Source organism: Eptatretus burgeri, chromosome 13 (assembly GCF_056783735.1).
Source record: "Eptatretus burgeri isolate ZD-2024b chromosome 13, Ebu_testis_v1, whole genome shotgun sequence".
Classification (NCBI taxonomy): domain Eukaryota; kingdom Metazoa; phylum Chordata; class Myxini; order Myxiniformes; family Myxinidae; genus Eptatretus; species Eptatretus burgeri.
The window spans coordinates 38,161,113-38,183,612 of NC_140973.1; the positions used below are offsets into that span (position 1 = coordinate 38,161,113).

General features: G+C 41.9%; 1 protein-coding gene across 6 annotated transcripts in view; it reads right to left on the reverse strand.

The window, feature by feature from the left end:
• The window catches only part of LOC147014258 (receptor tyrosine-protein kinase erbB-4-like), a 504,201-nt gene that overhangs the window by 79,738 nt on the left and 401,963 nt on the right, over positions 1–22,500 (reverse strand). For all 6 annotated transcript variants that reach the window (XM_085852070.1, XM_085852071.1, XM_085852069.1 and 3 more), the window contains 2 exons: positions 5,785–5,926; positions 949–1,062 (listed from right to left, as the gene is read on the reverse strand). In XM_085852070.1, the coding sequence (XP_085708196.1) occupies positions 949–1,062; positions 5,785–5,926 (256 nt within the window). The remainder of the gene's footprint in view (positions 1–948; positions 1,063–5,784; positions 5,927–22,500) is intronic.

A 22,500-nucleotide genomic window follows, 5' to 3' on the forward strand; every position in this document is an offset into this window, starting at 1 on the left:
TGTACACACGATATAGTCTTTCTTTCCCCGAACACCGCCATCTCCTGTGGTTTCTGCACATGCGCACTCTGAGCATTCTGAGGCAGATTATGACATTTTGAAAGTTGCATATTAATCAATGTATGGGAGCATTTCTGTGAGGCATTCGTAACATAAGACCTCCAAAGAGAATTTCAGAAGTTACAGGAACACAAGAATAAATGCATCCCTTCAGGGCACTTTGAAGCAGACAGGGTTTCGTTTATCATTGTGTTAAACACTTTTTTCATTCATTCCTTCATCTACCATGCTCTATACAGAGTGTCAGTACTGCCGAAGCAGTTTATTGGCTACACTTACAATCCTGGACGGGTTGTCACTCCGACTCAGGACACTCGACTGAATATACAGGGATTTGGAGTTTCGTGATGGTGCCGGCGATAGCTCACCTATTCTTCCTGAAGGACACCATAAGATCTTTAACATCCACTAATTAACGTCAGCAGATGGGATGCCCAGTTAAACGTCCATGCGATTTACGGCAAATGCATTGATGCCTCAGCCTGCATGTGCAACACCATGGTCGGGATTCAAATTCGATTTACGGCAAATGCATTGATGCCTCAGCCTGCATGTGCAACACCATGGTCGGGATTCAAAGGACAACTTAGAGGCGTATGTGTATACCTCTGGGCTATCCTATGAGCTTGTTATATACTTCATGAAATAACATCATTATTACACACTCATTGTATCTAATATATATATATATATATATATATATATATATATATATATATATATATATATATATATATATATATATATATACATGATTCAATCACAAAGCTTGATAAGTCTACACAAATAAAACACAGATATATATACAGTCGACTGAATAAAAATGGCAAAGAGTGATGAAGCAGCTTCACAGAGAGACAATAGGGGCAGTGACAAGTTGTGACATACCCAAGGGGCAGGTCCCAGGACAAACTTCACAGACTGTCTGTCCCATCTTCTCAATCTCCATCTTGCCACGAGGGCAAGCACGCACACATGAGTTGCGGTCCACTACGAAGTTATCTGCACAGGGACAGTTGTAAAGATGCAAGAAATGGAACAAAAATTTTCGTATGCATCACACAGCCAGTGACAGTGACTGTAAATAGGATAAATTAGTAGCCCTTCTATTGAGTCTTGATCTGTGGTAAGAAATTAAGATTAAAGCTTTATTGGATTTGTTAAACACTTTGTGGACCAGCAAGTATAATTCTAAGCTGAAAAAAACAACTTACAAGCAGGAACAGAAATATGACAAAAGTATTTCCCAGAGTTTGTTGCGGTACATTTTTGGCAGAAATACTTGTATTGCCGAAGGCTGGTTGTTTGGTGTTCTCATCTGAATGATGGTTCATAATGCTGGGAATCCAGGTTCAACGTCCTTAGAGGAAACTAGGTTGCATTGTGACATCATACACAAGCAGGTCTATTTGTGGCGAATGAAATTAATTCTGACAATGGTTAACATTTTGTTGACCAATATGTAATTTTTGATCAATGGAAATATAATTTTGAACCAATGCATTGGTGTTTAATATAATTGGCCAAGCCAGGAGCATCTGCTTGAGGGGATGTCCCAATGCACCCCGGCGTCCTGACGCAGTGAAAAGTTTGCATATTTTTGAAATTATATTCTCTGTAAGTGAATTGCAATGTTAGAGAATATAATTTCAAATTACAAAGAAATTGTAACATTATTGTTTTGTTTTTGCAAATGAACAATCTCAGACATCAGCTGATGCTATTTTGATTTGGGTAAAATTGCTTCTGGCACATTAATTTCACCACGGAAAAGGTTTTTAGAACAAGCTCAAATGAGCTAAGATCCTCATCCTCCTAATTATGACGTCATAAAAACGAATATGACGTCATTGTGATGTATCAGGTTTGCGATAATTTAGCTGTGCTAATGCCCGGCTTGATTCCCGAAAACAAAATTCAAACAGCTTGCCTAGTTTCGGAGATAATGGTATAGGCGATTACCATTAGTGGCGATATTATGACGTCAACTTTTTTTCTAGGAAGAATTTCCAAAATCGGAGATGGTTACTGCCTGCACGTGGGCTTTCTGCATATACATGGCAAGTTTCACGAATATCCGATGAAAACTCTGGGTTGTGAAACAAAAAAATGTCAAAAAATAGGAATGACGTCATAAAAATTGATATGACATCATAGTGATGTATCATGTGTGCGGTAATTCATCTCTGCTAATGCCCTGTTTGATTCCCGCAAACAGAATTCAAAAAGCTTGCCTAGTTTCGGAGATAATCTTTTAGGCGATTTCCATTAGCGGAGATATTTTGACATCATAACTTTTTTTCTAGGAGGAATTTTCAAAATTGGAGATGGTTCCTGTCTGTGCAGGTTATTTTTTACTTATGTATGCCAAGTTTCAGGTAGTTTCAATGAAAACTGTAGGCTGTGAAACAAAAAAAGTCCACAAGAACAACAACGTGAGTAAGACTTAGAGATCCTCCACGAGGATCTAAAAATGGAAAGGCAAGTTACAAAGTCTAATGCAGATTATCAACAAAAGTTACAACGATATTTTAAAGGAAATAATTCAAGTACTGCTTGGCAGGAAATGCAGATTATGATTGGATAAAATAACAAATCAAAGTTGGAGACTGCACTAAAGACTTTGTCGATAATCTGATGGATTTTTATTGTCAAATTGATGTTCATGATTTCGAATTTGAGAATGATTCTATCGTAGCAATGTTAAAGGAGAAGATTCAGGACTCGGATGAGAGTCTTGTAGTGAATGTGCATGAGGTTTGTAATGTACTAGCAGGGTGTGCTTACACATTGTAAGTAATAACGAACCGTTCTTCCCCATTGTCTCAGGATGCCCACCTACATTTGTTTTATTCCAATTATTAATTTTCTTTTTTTGTCCTATTTATTTATATTTTCATTCACAGACACTTTCCAATGGTTCTGTGATTTTTCCCGGTGTATTGGCTTCGATGTACATTGGCACGCAAAATTTGACCTTTCTATGTCACTGGGAAGATACTGATCTTTAATATCAGTCAGCCAATCAGTGGAAAGAATGAGCTTTATGTTTTAAATTTGCTAAGACTTAGGTAAGCAAGACCACTGGCTTAGATGGTATTTCTAATAGGGTTTTGAAACAAAGTCATCAATAACTTGCCCCAGTGTTCATATGTATTTATCAATCAATTTTTGGTCAAGGTGTCATTCCCCAACATTGGAGATCATAAATTATCATTAAAGTTCCAAAAGTAAAAAAAAGAAAACCCAATGAGTTGAATGATTACCGGCCAGTAGTCTTGACATCTTATGTAATGAAGTATTTGGTCAGATATTGTTGAAATTTTTAAGTAGTCAGGTAGGATTGTTTGACCAATCTCAATTTCCATATCAGAGTAATCAGGATGTAGAGGATGCTTTGCTTGTTTATCTTCAAAGATGGTTTCATCATTTAGATACTCTCGAGTATTTTGGAAGATGAGTGTTCATTGACTCCTCCAGTGTTTTCATTACCATTATACACACATATTAATTGACAAGTTACTGAAATTAGATGTCACACCTAAGCTTTCAAGATTAATTCAGTTTTCTTACATATAGACTGCAACGGGTGATACATAAGAATATGCTATCACGTGTCAGGGTTTTGAGGCTAGGTGCACCACAAGGTTGTGTGTTCTCCCCCATTTTGTTTTCTTTGTATACAAGTGACTGCTGCCATTCAAGTCCTCACTGTAGTCTTATCCAATATGCTGATGATAAGTAATTAGTGGCTTCTTACTGAACGATAAGCATCAATATGTGAACGGAGTTCAGAAGTTTGTAGACTGGTGTGGCCATCATTATTAAGTCCTTCATGTCAATAAGAGAAAGGAAATTATTCTTAATTTTTGCCACTTTAACAGGTTTCCAATTTCCATTGCCTTTTGATTATTATTCATGACTATAGTACAGAACAAGTTTCTGGAAATAAGTATTTTGTCACAGACATCGATAAATTGAAATGGAGAAAGAATTCCCAAGTGTTGGCCGGGAAAGCAAACCAAAGATTGTACTTTTTAAGGAAATTGAAAGAGTTCCTGCTGATAATAGCATTTTGGTTCTTTTATGAGTCTTTGATCCAAAATATTTTTCCTTCCAGTTTGTTATGTACATTTGGTGATTTGTCAAAAGAGAATGTCAAAGAAATTAGAAAGACCCAGGAATATTGCCCAGCGAATAATACAGACAAACCTTCCTTCAATTTGTACCTTGTATGAGAAACATGCTGTGTTGAAAGTTCACAAGATAATGTGGGATCCATCACACCCACTTCATAATTGTTTTCGTTTTAATCCTTCAGGCATTCACTTTCATGTACCACTTATTCTCTGCTGTCATTTTAGACAATCACTTGTAACAATTGCAATTCACATGTTCAGTGTTAATGCAAAAAGGGTTTGATGCAATGCAAACACTGCCTGTCATCATCATTGCCAATCTTTGATTTTAAATTGCCAGCGGATGTAAAATTTCCATGTTTTCCACATGCACAATAAATTAATAAATTAAATGAAATAATTGTTCTTCTACTCCGGCTTCTTTATTTGCAGAGAATGAAAGATTTAACATCAGGATGATTCAAATGCGGATTCAATTTATCAGAAAGAAAAAAATATAGAGTTTAGTCGAAGAAAAGTAAAGATTGATTTAACGGCATTTGGATTCAAAGGAGATGATTTCAATTTACTGCTTCATTAACAGCCTATGAGGACATGGCACTTCATTTATCTGCCAGTTCAAAGAAGCATCCAAATGAAATTTTAGTTTATCAATATCATCCTGCTTTATTGATGATGTTTCTAGGTACATCCTGTTTCAGTTGGTTATTGTTTTAAAACCTTACCCCTTCATTACAACAATGACTTGACGACAAACAGATAGATTTTGTTGAGAAGTAATTAATGGAAAAACCTAAAAATAAATCCTTGTTTGTTACTTGCCGAATGGATTTCATAATTAATCTGTGGTACACCAAGGCCTACTAGTAACATGAGATAAACTCAATGCCAATCATGCCTGTCGAGCATTACAGAAGCTATCCCTAGAGCAATGACTCTAACCTATTAACGTCAGCTGTTGTCTTTGGAACTGAGTTTACAAAAACGTGTGAGGGTGCATTATCTGGTGTTTTTATTTTATTTTAAATATCCGTGGCCATTTTAGCTCTGAAAGATTGGTGCACAGGTAGCGCACTTACCTTTGAGCTGTTTTGTCTCGGTTTGAATCCCAACGTGACTATAAACTATCGGATTGGTACTTCGCAGGGAGATTCATCGCAAGGTGAGCCGTCCCTTGGATGGACATTACGCTAGGTGTCGCATCTGCGAGCATTAGTTGGAGGATGTTAAAGATCCCGGTCCCACGGCATATTTCATGAGGAATCGGTAAATTATTGCTGGCATCCTGAACAAATTACACATCCCTGCTACTTTCGGTGGAACATCAGACCTGCCCAGCTGTGGAGAATTGGACCCAAAAATATTTCCTCAGTTGACCCCACAAGAAGGTGTGAATAATTGGGGCTGTTAAAATAATAGTAGTGGTAATAATAGTGGTAGTAGTCATCTGTGTCTATTTTTGGTGCACCACTTTGAAATACAACAGGAATTGGTAAATTTGGACTCATCACAGAAACTGCATGCACGCACACGTATGTATGCACCGATACACAGAGGTAACAATCTGGAGTTTTCAAAAACCCACATGGACACTGCTTGACACACGTTGCCCCAAAGCTGTATTTCCCCTTGGGGTTGGGCACATGCTGGTAGGTGTTAGGCTCGTAGGTAGAGAGTGGTGGACAGTGTGCCACACATTTGCCACTGTCGTTAAAGCTTTTGCATGCCTGTGATGGGGTTGGGCAGAGGACAAAAAATCAGCTTCAACTAGCTTGTAAAAACACCATAAATTAACAAAACTTCATGAAAACAAACTCATAGATGCTCCTTGAAGCAAATTATAAAGTAACAGAAAACAAACGCCCAATTGCTTCATTTCAGTTTTCCTGTGTGTTTGGCATTGTACTCTTGAGATCTCCATGCATCATCATTCTGCCTGTAAACTCTGCATTACAATCTCTTTTCCTTTCTTGCTGATTAAGCCCAAAAGCAGAAACATGTATTCAAGACTGATACTGTACCTAAACTGCTAAGTTTGCCTTTTTCTTGACTTTGGTGAATTCTGGATATATTCCTCTTTCCACAGCTCTTTTCCTCTTCATTTTTTCCCTGTTCTGATGTTTACTGGAAGCACATAGTAGGAATTTATCTTTGCTAATTCTAAAAGGGATTTATTTCTACATCTTTTATGATGACTGTGGCTCTTTGAAGAGCTTATGTGAAAGCATAAAACAGAGTAATTATCAAACATATCCAGATCTGAGTGGATTTTGGATTCACCAGTAGGTGTCCATTGAAATGTTGGCCATTGTGTGCTGAGAGCATGACTAAATGGTAAACTCCTGCTTCAGCAACACTTTCCAACGGTTGGGCTCCAATGGTTGGGCTTTTGGAACTGCAAGTTAAAAGTCAAGGATACACAAAGATTCACAAGGAACTGGGACGCAGGAGGAAGTCATTTGGCCCATCAAGCATGTGCTACACCTCAATTCAATCCAACAGTTTATAAACTTCAGTTCACTGAGGGAGGGGGTGTGCGTGTGGAGGAATGGGGATGACAACTGTGGGGCGAGCAACACTAGGGTGTTTTACACACATATATAATATGACAAAGTAGAATTTGACTCAGATCCGTCAATTAATATTCCTCTGCCAAAATTGGATGTCATCCACTGCTACGTTTGATCACATTTAAAGGTCACATGAAAAATATCAAATATCCCTTGAGAGCGTGAGAAAGAAAAGACAGATAAGTAAAAGAGAGACAACATCAGATGCTTCTGACTCGAGTTATGGTCTGCAAAAATGATTTTCAAAGGGCACTTGACCTTTGACCTGTTAAATCCATAATTGAATCAGTTCATACATTTGTTAAGTATTGTTGAAATCTTTTGAGTGGTTCATAAGTTAATGCAGTAACACAGTTTTCTTTAAATTAAAGGGCACTTGACCATCGGCCTCTGACCTTTTGAACACCAAAAATAATAATCAATTCATCGTCGTATTGCAGTCCATAGTTGTGCCAAGTTAATCGAAACCTCATCAGCGATTCCCAAGTTATTGTGGGAACAAAAATCTGCTACTTTCAGCTAAAGGTCATGTCACCTTTGACCTTTGACCCCAAAATCTTATCAGGCCATCTTTGCATCATAATACATATTTGTACCAAGTTTGGTAAAAATCCCTTTAGCGGTTCACAAGTTATCACAGTAAAAAAAACAAAAAACTGCCACTTTCAGATAAAGGTCACATGACCTTTGACCTTTGACCCCAATATCAAATCGTGTCATAATGCACCTTTGTACTAAGTTTGGTAAAACAAATACCTTCAGCTGTTCACAAGTATCGCTGTAACAAAATCATCACATACGGACAGTCAACCCGAAAACATAACACCTTCGGCAGCGGAGGCAGAAAAAAATTATTATTGTTTAAGAATATAATGATTCCTAATGATACATGTTTTCATTCTGTTGTCTTGGGTCACGAAAACTGACCATGTGATGCTGTGAGGGAAAGTATAATTCACATATACAGTATTTATTTGTCCATTGTCTAATAATATTATTATTTATGTACATTGTATGAAATAAACATGATGGTGATTGAAATATGATAACCGCCGTGGGAGGCAAGAAGAAACCGACGTTTTGGGTCAGCTTTTTCTTACTTCCCATTAAGAAGTAGCACGAGCCTTCACCAGCAAGACTATCGTTACCCTCGCCAGAGGAGAGGGTACAGTATTTGGGTCTGTTCGTTTGTCTGTTTGTTACTTGCAAAATCGAAGATTATTCAAGTATATATGTCAGTCGATTTTGTTATTCTTTGTTACTTACGAAATCTAAAGATTTCGTAAGTATATTGATGACTTCCGTCCTCTGTTTGTGTGTTTGTTTGTAGGCACGATAACTAGAGAACGGAAGCTGCCAATGTCAAATTATACCACGTGATTCAGGAGGGTGATGGCTAGCGCTGATTAGATTTTGGTCAAAATCGGTCAAAGGTCAAGGTCATAGTGAGGTCAAACATAATTCCGTAAATTCATGTGGAGAAATGGAGTATTTTTGCTTCGGTCGACATTACGAGTTCGTTTTAACTTTGATTTTAATTTTGTATTCGGTTTTTGTGATCGCTTAGGACGCTTCACACTCGGTTGTCGAAATTCTGGTAAAAATCGGATGTTTTGGAGACGTTTTAGGATTGTATAAAAAATATTTCACTCGCCGCGTCACGGCTCGTCACGTGGTGCAGCACGCACGAGCAGACGCGTCGTTGAGTCACGTAATGGCTTTCCGTGTGCGCGCTGATGGTGTTTTGGATAAAGATGGTGTTTAAAGGTTATTTTTTATCCCAAATAAAGGTTATCGTCGCATGCCTGACTCGCTAAGCCGTCGGATTATGTAAAGATTGTTGGTGGATGGCCGAATATTACGGTTTTGTGACTTTGATAAAATAATATTAAATAATTGCGTGGAGAAATGGAGATTTTTGCTTCGGTCAACGTTACGAGTTCGTTTTAACTCGGATCGCAATTCTGTTTTCACTTTTGGTAATGGCTAAGTATGCTTAACACTCGGTTGTCGAAATTCTGGTAAAAATCAGATGTTTATGAGATTTATGTCGGGTGTCATATCTGAGGCTTAACTGAAGATTATGCTAATGAGGGGGATTGTAACACACGGCATTACGCGCTCGTTTTAAAGTCAATTTCAATCCTGTCTTCAATTTTGGTAATGGTTAAGTATGCTTAACAATCTGTTGTTGAAATTCAGGTAAAAATCGGATGTTTTATGAGAGGTTTGGCACAGAATCATCGTAGAAACTTCTAGTTTGCGTCGCTACCTTCTCTGGAGACAGCTTTTATTAGACAAGATCAGAGGTCAAGTTGACGATTTCGTAAGTACCAGTCTATGACTGCTTGTTTATTTGTCTATCTATATGTCTGTCTGTTTGTCTATCTGTTTATCGCCTACAGGTCACAATTTTAAACCGATCTTCACAAAACTTCACCACATGGTACAGTTTGTGATAAGGAAGAAGCCGTTTGTTGTTAAGGTCAAAAGGTCAACATAGGCCAAAGGTCAACAACTTTGGTGAGATTTCTAAAATCCTCAATTTTAATCCAATTGACTTGAAATTTGAAGAGGATTTATATATCAGGTAACTGAATTCAAACAGCCAATTATTTTGAGGTCAACATGGACCAAAAGGTCAACAACTGAGGTGAGATTTCTAAAATCCTCAATTTTCATCCGATTGACTTGAAATTTGAAGAGGATTTATATTTCAGGTCACTGAATTCAACTCGCAAATTATTTTTGAAGTCAACATTGACCATAAGGTCAATATAGGCCAAAGGTCAAAAACTTAGGTGAGATCTCTAAAATCCTCAATTTTCATCCCATTGACTTGAAATTTTAAAAGGATTTGCATATGAGGTCACTGAATTCAACCACCAATTATTTATGAGGTCCACATAGGTCAAAAGGTCAACATCGGCCGAATTTCTAAAATTGTGAATTTTCATCCGATTCACTTGAAATTTCAAGAGGATTTGCAAATTTGGTCATTGAATTTAACCACCAATTATTTTTGAGTCCAAATATGTTTTATGGATTTTGCAAGTTTCTTGCTCTGCACGACGTCTTCTTTGTTTGTTTGTCAATCGCCTGCAGGTCACAATATTAAACTCATCTTCACGAAACTTTACCAAGTTGTAGAGGTAGTCCAAACTTAAAAGCCTCTTGATTTTGAGGTCAAAGGTCATCTTGAGGTTGTATTTCGAAAAATCGTCATTTTTCATCGGATTGACTTGAAATTTGAACAGGATTTGCATTTTGCTTCATTGAATTGGGAAACCAACTATTTGTGAGATCAAAATGTCAAAGGTCAACTCATGTTCAAACTTCTAAAATCATCTATTTTTATCTGAAAAATTGTCAGTTTTCATCTGATTGATTTCAAAATTAAGCAGCAATTACACAGTACATTACTGAATTAGGAAACCAACTATTTTTGAGATCAAAAGGTCAAAGGTCAACGCAAGGTCAAACTTCTAAAATAATCAACTTCAATCTGAAATATAATGAATTTTCACCTGATTGACCTGAGCTTTGATTAAGATTGTCAATTTTAATCTTAACAAAATGGACAATTTGATGTATCCATGGCAACCTTTGGAGAGGGGGCAGATTTTGCAAGTATCGTGCTCTGCACGACATCTTTTTCTTGTTTGTCTATTTGTCTGTTTGTTTGTCCACACAGAAAAAGAGTACGGTTTTTCTCTGCAACCACTCTTTGGATTGACACAAAATTTTCACCATAGGAGCAGCTACTCATGTCGAATGTTTAATGATAATTATGACATCGTAGGTCACGTGGTGTGACAGCCATGTTGGAAAAAAGGAAAAACTTTGGACCTCTCTTTCTCCAAAACCGCACCATGGAAAAAATGAAAATGACATTTGGCAAGTAGTCCTCATGGGGAATAAGTGTAATTTTTATGACGTCACAGGTGCCTTCATTATAACATCATAATTGCATACGTAGAATGTTACATCCGATAAGTATGAAAATTTTTGAGTCATCTAGGGATAATTTGGTCCACAGAAAAAAATTGATGATGCCATCAGTCAGCCTTTCATTTTTTTTTTAAAAAAGCCTTCAAAAATCTTCTTCTCCAGAATGACTGAAGAGATTGAGGTGAAACTTTACAGGTATGACTGCCTATCCATGAAGAAGAATATGTTCCCAGCCTATGACATCACAGGTCACATGGTTTTGCAGCCACATTGGATTTATCCGAAAACTGACGTGTTGCTCCAGCATGCTCCCATACCTGACCTGACCTAAAACCTCCTAAAATCTTCTCCAGAACCGCTGGACAGATTTAGGGAAACTTCACACACATTCCCCAAGCCTTGAGGATACCATGGCATTTACGAATAATTAATAGGTCACATGATCTGGCAGCCATATTGGATTGAACACAAATTCTTCTGACGCAACCCTCTTACTTGCTGATATCAGTGTTTCATCCTCATCTTTTTCTTTCTTTCCTGTTCGCTTATTCCTTTGGTCTTCCATGAGCCTCACTCTTGTAGAGAAGATGAAGAACAACTAGTTTGGGCCTGGTTGTACCGATGGGCAAAGACTAATGAGGTAACAGCAGAATATGGGGTCGAATCACAATGGGGTGGAATCATTGCACAGCGGGGTTTCCAAGGAAGGGTAATGATTGCAAAATAAAAATTGGGTTCAATTGAAGATAGCTGGAAGAAAATCATTTTTCAAAGGGAGGATGGATGAGAAGATTTAATTGAATTCATCACACTTTTGTTGTATGTGTATTAAGTCAATCAGCAGGTGAGGAGTGGACACTGTATGCTAAAAGCTGAATGTTTAACAACCCATGTTGGATTTCAAAACGAGTCAAATGTATGTGATATATATATATATATATATATATATATATATATATATATATATATATATATATATATATATATATATATATATATATATATATATATATAGGCAGATGACCTCTTGCTTGAGGATCAGCGACTTCACTGATTGACTGCTAAAACAATAGAGGCTGTAAGCTTGGGTTTGGGTGGGCTGGTGTGGATAAAATCTGAAGTTATGATCTGTGATGAGGAAGTTGGAAAAAATAATGATTTAATATATTTTATGATAATCGATTTATCATCTTCCTTATCACAAGGCAAAATAAACCTCATCAGTCTGTGTGTGAGAGGATCAATTTGGATGTCGGTTGTACAATTTGGAACAATAGATGGTTGTCCAACACATGACTTCCTGAGGAGCACAAACAAAAGAGAAACAAGTTTAACTAAAAGGGCACTCAGTAGAGTGCATACCACCACCATGCAATACCTTATCCACGAGAACATATCAGACCCAATACATTTTCGAAATATCATGTTTTATATATCGCTTTTGACCCCATCTCTCAATGGTGGAGAATCACTTTTAAAATTAAATAATTATCGTATCTGGATCCGTATCTTCACCAAAATCGAACCAATTTGTCTTTCTCACACATCAAACCTGTTCACCAAGTTTCATCCGAATCCATCCAAAACTTTTTGAGATATCGTGCTATATATCTGTTCAGCCTCTATCTCAATGGTAAAGAATCACTTACAAAATTATCAGATCCAGATCCAGATTTGAATCTTTACCAAAATTGAATCAGTTCTTCTGAGTCACACACCCAACGTGTCCATCATGTTTTGACTGAATCCGTCCACTACTTTTTGAGATATCATGTGCTATATATTATTTTTGGCCATATCTCTCAATGGTGAAGAATCACTTAAAATATTCTAGTAGCTGGATCCAGATCTTCACCAAAATCTAATTAGTTCGTCCGTGTCACACACCCAAGCTGTCCACTAAATTTCATCTGGATCCATCCACAACTTTTTGAGATATCCTTTACACAGACAAACAAACAAGAAAAAGACATCGTGCGGAGCACAATACTTGCAAAATCCACCCCCTCTTCAAAGGTTGCCAAAGCTACATAAAATTGTCCATTATATTTAGATTAAAATTGACAATCTTAATCAAAGCTCAGGTCAATCGGATGTAAATTGGTGATTTTTCAGTTGAAAATTGATGATTTTAGAAGTTTGACCTTGAGTTGACCTTTGACCTCAAAAATAGTTCCTTTCCCAATTCAGTGATGGAAATTGACGATTAATTAGTTGAAAATTGATGATTTTAGAAGTTTGACTTTGCGTTGACTTTTGACCTTTTGATCTCAAAAATAGTTGGTTTCCCAATTCAGTGATGCACTATGCAAGTCCTGTTCAAATTTCGAGTCGATCAGATGAAAAATGACGATTTTAGAAATTTGACCTCAAGATGACCGTTTGCCCAGCTGTGATGATGTCTGAGGCTGCATCAATGAGTATGCTCTCCATGTGGTGGAAGTTTAATCTCAGATCCCGTCTGCTAGCATTGGTTTCTGTTGGTGTATGTTAAAAATATTGACGTCAAAATCTTTGACCTCAAAATCAATAGGCTTCTAAGTTGAGACTACCTCTATACCTTGAAGTTTTGTGAATATCAGTTTTAAATCGTGACCTGGAGGCGATTGGCAGACAAACAAACAGACAGAAAGAAAGACAGAATAACAAAATCGACTGACCAATATACTTGAAGATTTTGCAAGTAACAAACATCCATAAAGGGGTGAAAACATAACCTCCTTCACCTTTGGTGGTGGAGGTATTGAGGTGATTTGAAGATTCAACCACAAAAACCATCTCATTATGTCATGAAGCATTTGTGGTTTTGCTTAATCATAGTTGTTGTTAGAACAAATGCAAGGAGCAGACAAGATTGGGCGCTAAGTAAGTGTAAAAGGCTAAATATAATTGGATATATGTGATATGACTATAAACTGAAGGAAAGGACTAGAGCGTTGTTTTCAAAGTATGTGCAGTGCCAGTTTCTTTGAAGGTTCAATCCCGTGCTCTAGTTCTGAATTGGCAACAAGATTTGTGAGCAGTAATTGTTGGCAAGTATACAGTATATCCTTTGGTGACCATGCACTCACTCATGCTTTGACTTTTGCAATCTGCATCACTATGTTAGTGATTTGTTTTAAAGGTATCACCCCAATGTTGCACCACAGCCCAAGCTCTCTGTTTTGTTGATTAACTGGTGGAGCATTTTTTCTTGAAGACCTAAATTGTTACATGCTTGCTTTTGCCATATATAGTTCGAGCTCAATTCCTGGATGAATAGGGTTACAAAGAGCCATTACGATGTGTATTCAGTGTTAGATTCCCAACCTCACTATAAACTATAACCCTGGTTCTTCTTCGTTCATATGCAGCACAAGGCTGCAAGGTAGCATCAATGGCTGTGGGCGTGGCTGTGCCACTGATGAAATGCCCTCTCCTGGTTAGGACAAGAATTTTGAATTTGGCCATACTCTTTACATAGCTCGCCTATAGCTCGATAGCTCGCCTACTCTTTACAAAAGACATCACTGGATCTTTAAAGGGCACCAACGAATGCTGGCAGACAGGATGCCCAGTGTATCGTCCATCCGAGGGACGACACATTCATGATGAATCTATTATGTCTGGGATGATTCAAACCCAGGCTGTAGACACCTTAGATGTGAGGTGAGTGTACACACCTCCAGGCCATCCTGTCAACCTTATGACCTTGGTATTAATGAGTATGCTGTTAACGTCATGGAAGGTTCATCTCAGAACCCGTCTGCCAGCATCGGTTGCTGCTGGTGAATGTTAAAGTCTTTCACAAAGTGTTGCTAGTAATTCATGTTGCGGGCACCCAGGCCAAATCTTGCACAAAATTTAGAGGGGGGCACTGCACAGGTGGTACAGCCATCCTACCAGAAATGAGAAAGCCAGCAGCCAGTTATATGGCAGGAACAATGACAACCTATGCATCGGAAAACATTTGATTCAACATCATTTTTCCTCCAATAAGCAGTGGTAGATTTTGCTGTTATTCGTGCAAGCGCAGTGCAGTGCTTACAACCAATTCAGTTTGCCTTTACTTGGGAATGTAGGATGGCTTCGAGGTATGCATACTTGCTTGTAAGCTATCTAGCTCGGGATTGAATGTCGGCCCAGCTATATTAACTGTCATGCTGGTTTTTCGCAGGAAGGACGATTCATCAATGTGTGTACCGTCCATCGGATGGACGTTAAACTGTCAAGCCTGCTAGCATTATTTGGTGGACGTTAAAGATAAGGGAGTGCATGAGCTATTATTGCCTGCATCAGGGACAAATTACAAATTCCTGCTCTGACCTACTTCGTCGAACGTCAGGCTGGGTCAGCCAGTTCAAGAAAAACTTGGACGAAAACCCTTCCCTGGCCAACGCTTCGAGGTGGGAATAATTGTGGCCATTAAAAACCCATAATTCCTTTACTAATGACAAATATGTTGAGATTATGAAAATACATAAACTCAACCGAGGAGATTAAATCCTGCTTTTGTGCTGGCACGCCACAAACGACCAAATCGATTTGGATTAAAACAAGATGTGACATCTGCAACACTTGAGACTGAGAGGGATTTATAAGGAAGTAATTTTGAACAAGAGACAGAATTGCTTTTTGCAATTACACGTCCCCTGCCGATGTGATATTTTAAATAACCTGATGTGCATACTGTACATGAAGCAAAAACATGCATGTGACCCGGGTGACAGTTCACAGCTGGATCGGGATTCAAACTCCAGCTAGGGAGAAAGGTGAGCGTGCATAACTGTAGGTCATCTGCTGACACCCTTTTATAATTATGATAGTCACACAAAAATGAAATAAGTGAAGTTTATTTTGTTTTTTTTTTGCATAATTTCGGTTTCAGCCAGAAATTTCGCACCAGTAAACACATACTTTTATTTGAGCGCTGTAAAATGGCGCGTTTGATGTCGAAAATAATAATAAAAATAACCCGATATACTTACATGAAGCAAAAAACGCATACGGAACGGCTTGTATGCATTGAAAAAAATTGGAGTTAAATACCTGGGATCAATACCCTAACGAAAGGAGAGGGTATTGCGTTTGGATCCGTTTGTCTGTCTGTGTCGTTTGTTTGTTTCTTTGTCCACATCGAACGTTTGTGATTATTTATTTGTCGCTTCGAGGGATAATGATAGTGTTACGGCTGTGGAAATTCGCATTACACCATAAAGGGCCCTCAGGTGAGATATCTCCATAGGTACATGTGTAGTAAGCCCAAACCCGTTGTATGAAGGTGTTTATGTGATCCATTCGGGCTGCGACGCTTTGAGTTAGTCGTTTTTCTTTCTCTATCTTTTATGTCAAACAAACAGCGTCTCAACAACCACGCCATCCCCACCACAGCGCCAACCACACAACGACGCCACACCACCACCTTCGCCTTTACCTTCACAACCTCATCCCACATCATCGCTTCTCCGGCCATTCTCGCACCAGCTGTGAACACTAAACGTCGGGCTGTCTCGGGCCCGTTCGGCGATTGGTGCCGAACGCACCGAGCCGCGAGCGCGAATGGCGGCCTTTCTGAGGGGAAAATTCGGATCAGGAATGCTTCACACCCACTTCTCCACCGTCCAATGGGCAAGCGCGAGGCGGCTTGGCCCCGCCTCCAGGCGCGTGGAGGTGAATTCCGTCTATGCAAATTTTAGGATCAGGGGAGGTTCACGCCCATTTTTGCCCGACCAATGGCTGACCGGGGGGAGGGGGGCGGTGTGGGCCCGCCTCCAATAGCGGCTTGATCCGGGAATTTGCATATTGGCACCTCCGCTATAAAGGTGCGAGCGGAAGGCGACTCGCGCGCTTGAGTTGAGCGAGGAGAAGAGTGTGGAACTATAAGGAGAGTGTGTCGTCGAGAAGTTGCTTTTGGAGACAAGGAGCGTCGCGTTGGTGGAGTTGAGTCGAGTGCGCGCAGTGGAGATGCGGGCGGCTGGTCGGGGCAGGGGAGCTCGGGTCCGAGGCCAGGAGGACGGCAGTCGGCGACGAGGCTGCGGTGTGGGGGATCGCTCGTCTCATTGCGGGACCCAATTCAGCCAGCCACTCCCCGCAACCAGGGCATCAACAATTTCCCCTTCCCCCGTGCTGAGATAGTGCAAAAGGGGGCCCCGTTCTCCCCCCCACCCCAAACCTGGTGCCAACAAGCACGCCAGGGGCCCGGAGTCGGGGCACAGCGGCGCGGACACTTTGCGGCTTGCCCGCCAACGCGTCACTGGGACGAGGGTAAGACCTCCCCGGTCTCGCGGACCTGGCCGCTCCTCAAGGTCCCACACACATTTGGCCTACGGGCCTGTCTGCCTCCTTGTCTGTGAGGGTGGCTTCCTTCTTTTGCTTTTGTGTAAATTTGTGTTGGCGCCATCTGTGAAGTAAAACTGTGTAAGTGTTGCCGTGTGTACGCGTTAGTCAGATGTATTACATTTGCTTTTTGTGCATAATTGTATGGCTGTAAATACGTGCCTTTCGTGCTTGTCTGTGTGTGCGTGTGCATAAAATGCTTGCTTGTCGAACTGTGCCCGTTTCGCTTCGTCTTTTCTCTAATGACTCTCCATCCTGCATCACGTAAGGGGTTTGTAGTGGGTGCAACATCCCGGTAATTAATCGGAACCGTCAAGGCCGACGATAACACCGCTCGGTTATCAATGTAGCACCGAATGGACCGCTTAAGCGGTTCGTGTCCGGAGTTGACCTGTGGCGTGGTACGATCTCCCGGTCGACCATTTGCGCAGGTACTTAGGTAGATCGAATTTGGCGAGCAACCCTCTCCTGCGCGGATGGGCAATTGGCACGATCGTGGTGAGGTTAAACCCCCACCCATGACTAGCTCCCGGCGTTGTTCCGAGAGGGTCACGACTGAATTGTCCGTCCTGTGGGCGACGTGCCGCGATTCGAGTTACGTGGCCGTTCGCACACCGGCGGGCGCGAATTCGCAACAATAGTTTCACGGGACATCTTGTATGCATTTACAATACATTGTAGTTAAATACCTGGGATCAATACCCTCACCGAAGGAGAGGCGATTGCGTTTGGATCAGTTTGTCTGTCTGTGTCGTTTGTTTGTTTGTTTGTCCACATAGAACCTTTGTGATTATTTTGTAGCTTCGTGGGATAATGATAGTTTCACGGGACGTCTCACCATGTGCACTTTAAACATACGACACTGCAAGTACTGTATTGTAGCTTCACGACACAAACATAGTTTCGCGGGATGTCTCACCGGTGTAACACGTAATTTCCCGTGACAATGTCGATGGTGCATATGACAGGGAGACTATGTCTATGAACTATGTCCAATGCATTGACTGCTTTTGTCGTTTACACGTGGTACATGCTTGGGAGCCTTATTGGTGTGCATTGTTTTCTGTGCCGTCCATGAAGATTCGCCAATGAGTGATGAAACTGGTCTGGCAGCAGAGGGTGTGTGTAGCATTGGGATTCTCATGTGTGTTCTATCTGTGAACATCTTTATAGCTGTGGAGGAACTCTGGGAAGGATTTGAAACAGCAAAGCGCTTACCTTCTGCAGGCCTCCTTGGGTTGCTTTGTGCAGCAACTTTGGCTCGAGGAGTGTGGGAGGTGTGAAATACATGTGTATATATATATATATATATATATATATATATATATATATATATATATATATATATATATATATATATATATATATATATATATATATATATTGTGACGTCCACGGGACTTGAACAGTCCCGCCAACGTAGAATGAGCCGAAACGATGGAGGCGGTTTATTTATTTATAACCCAAACATGGCGGTTCTAATCGCTCTACCGCAAACGGGACGAGGAAGGTGGCACGAGTCACTTTTTACTGAGTTGATGATGTTTATTTGTTTTTATTATTTACCAGAAATAACAAGACTCGGCAAGAAGAGGGATCCGGGGCGATTCGACGGGATGGTGTGGGATCGGGCGTGGGGAAAACACAGACAATTCCAATGAATATACAATTCTCAAACCCTCTAAGGCGCCAAGTACACACACACACACACACACACACACACACACACACACACACACACACACACACACACACACACACACACACACACACACACACACACACACACACACACACACAGCTACTTCTGGTGGTCAGGCTGGACCGTGGTGTGGACGCAACTGTCCCTGGATCGGCGACGGACGAGCTGGCCTTGCTCTCGTCAGGGGGGCAGGAGAAACCGTGGTGCTGTCGACCTCCTGGTCTTGGCCCAAGTCCGCTCACAGCCGCCAGGGAACCAGTTCGGGCACCAAATTGCGTGCAGGAGAGGGAGGCAGGTCCGCCCGCCGTTCGACCCCGTACTCCGAGTCAGCAGAACCCCAGAGCCAACCAAGGTGAGGCACGAGGCTCAGCAAGGCTCCAAGACACGATGAAGAACACGATCGAATCAGCACAACAACAAGTACGCTTCCCGCGCAACAGCCTCCACACCAAAAAAACACGATCTTTTTGTCCCGATTTCTTCCTCTTCCTTTTCGACCCCGAACAGAACCTTTTTATCCTCCCGTCCTCGTCACTTCCAATCGAGCCGTTTTATTTACCCACCGCCGTTGCCTTCCGCCAATCGTGATCAAGGGGCGGAGCCATCCGCAGCCCTGTCCTGTGACGTCACGGCCAGCCTCCAGGGACTACTAAAAGGGGTTTACGCAGACACACTTACCCTATCCCGTGTCCCTATCTAATTACGTGACAATTATCATTTCCCCCTTGAAGAAATGAACATTTACTAGACAACTTATCACCACTGAATTGCTACTTATTACATCGAGATCCTGGTAAACTCGAACAGCATGGCATACCTAATTAAACATCCTAATTACCCTTTGAATGCATACCCCCCCCCTCAAACGTAACACTGCCCCCTCCTCTGGTACCGCAGCTCCTGCAAGGTATATCACAGGTGCTACCGTACCAGCCTTAACACTTACTGACTCACACCTAATTAACCTAACGAAATAAAGTAGGAGGGGCAATGGGCAGCGAGTCGCAGCTAACTTACCTATCCTGCTTAATGTACTACCCCCTTATGGCCTTATCCTCGCCTAAACAATCATTTGTTTTTTTATTTTTTATTTTATTTTATCACATGATAGCACTGAGCGAAGTTGCACTCCATCTTCTGGATCATCGCTCTTGCCCAACACTCTTGCAGTGATCTGGGGAGGGGAAACAAAAGGTTCCACAAAAACACAACACTTATACTTTACATTCCTACTCTAAGCCTTAACGACACTATTCACAGGATATTTACACTTGACCGCCTCCCCCAGTGGATGCTAATAGACCCAGCGTTACCTGGGGAGTCAATTTTCAAATTTGCTTGCCCCAAAATTATGCGGACATCATGCCCTTGCTGCACCTGTCAAGTTGTGCAGGATCGAGTGGGACTCACACATCTTCACAACACTCACACCATGGTCATCATCACATTTCTAGGTCATGGTCCTCATTTTAATCATGCAGGCTGAATCCCGTCGTGGCCGTGGGGTGGTTTACCACAAGATGATGGGGGCATCTCAGGTGCAACCATGCCGACAGGTAAGCTTTAGTCCAACCCGGACGTTTCTCCGCCCCGCTCCCTTTGATTCCCTCCCCCCTGGTAGCCATCAGCTCTAATCCCGTACAACACTCTGGAAGGGGTCTCACTGGCTCCTCTGGCCTTCCTGGGTCGCCAAGGTCCTACCCGCCTTGGTCGCCCAACCAGACCCTCTACCAGTTGCCTCCAGACACTGTCACCATTAGCCACCAGGTGGTGAATCTCCTTGAAGGGGGTCGCAATTCACGCTCACCGTGAGCTTCAGCAATCCCTGTGGACAAGCACATCATCCCCACCCACAAAACCCACATGACTCCCCCACCCCATCGGCCTTACATGTGACACCTGCATTTCTAACACTTCACCGACCATGACCTTCCCTGTTACCACACCATGTCCAATAAAAAATCAATGTGTGCACCATACATTTCACTTCTTAACTTAAAACAACTCACACAGCACTTCTCACCCGATCCACGCACCAGCCATTGGACAGCCAATTGTGCCCGCTTTGTTACCAATTACCCACTGTCCCGACTGTCACTCTAAAACCCAGCAGAACTTACAAACCCATGCCAATTTTCCCACAATTCATTTTTTTCCACCAAAGGAGGGCACTTCGCCACAATCTCAGCAGCCGAGCATGGCCGTATATGCTCAGCCCAATCTAGTCTCCCCGACCCCCGACAGTGATCTCTGGACTCGACCTAGGTAAGGGCACCTCGGATAGACCTGGCAGTTCAGCAGGAGGATTCATCCTCTCCGGGCTTGAAAGTCTATTGGAGGGTCTCTCCATCGCCGGGTACCGGCAATATCGTTGCATGTGTCCTCTTCGCCCGCACCGGAAACAACTCCCCATAAAAGGCCCCCGTGAGTATCGGTGAAATGTCTCTTCCGGTTCCGGACCCCCTCGGCCATAATCGAATTGCTCTATTGGCTGGGCTGGACCCCGCCGCTTTGGCGCATCAACTACCGAATTACCCCTTATCAAACTTGACAGTTTCTGGCAAATTTCCTGAAACATTTGGGTAATGCCAATTTCTCCCAGCCCCCCTCCCTGATCCTGGATCTCCGCCTGTCGGATCGTCACTGATGGCCTCTCTGGAACCCGACCCGGCCGACTCCACGAGGCCAGCCTGGCCGCGCACTCGGCCGCTCGGTGAACGGTGGGTGGATCCTGTAGCTCCACCAGTGCTCGGACCTCAGGGTCAGGAAGAGCAGCTAAAAATTTCTCTAGTGCCAGTCTGTCCCACGCCTCCACTGTAAGGTCCCGATACGGGATCCTGACTGATTGGTAAATGTCCTGTGCCAGCTCCTGCACTGTCTCACCCGGCTTTAATCTGCGGTGCTGGAGCTGGGCCCGCACCAAATCACAGTTTGCCGCGAACCCAAACCGACGGCTCAACGCCTCGCAAATGTGGGAGCTGGTCAACATCCCCTCCGCGATCACGTTTAACACATCTGCGGCTGGTCCCCGCAACGTTGCCACCAAATTCCCTGTACGTTCCCGCTCATTCCACCCGTTTAGACGGGAAATGCACTCAAATTGCGTCAGAAAAGCTTCAACGCTCCCTGACCCGTCGAAATTTACCAGGGGGATCACTTTTACGGTGGCCCGCTTCTCAGTTTCTCCCTTGTCCGAATCCAGCCAAGGGATCAAACACCCTTGTGGCTGCGTATCCAATTTCGGAGCCCACTGTGGCCAAAGATGTTTTGTGGTGAGGGTCTCATGGGTCAATTTTGCCTCCTGTTCCAAACGTTGAATGGACCGATTCACCTCTTCCCGCAGGATCTTCTGGGCCCGCACAACCTCCTCCAAGGCTCCGTCGCGAGTTTGTAGCTGCTCCTCAACCAACCCGGACACTCTACTTACAAAAGACGGCTCTACCAGGCCTTTATCCAAGACTTCATCTTGGCTCATAATTTTATCTTGTTCGTCCAAACGAGCCTCCAATCCTTTTACCTCCTCCGCCAAATTCATTCCTTGCTTCCTCAGCTCTCCCCACTCTTCAACTTGCAGCTGCATACGAGCATCCACACAGGCACGATGACGTTCCAGGCTTTCATCCACTTTATCAACCCGAATGTTCGTTGCATCAATTTTATCTACCAATTTTTTCCGTATATTTTCCCCCTCCAATGTAATTTCTACCTTTGTTTCCTCCAATCTATCTTCGAATTTACTTTGTATTTCTCCCAATTTAACATC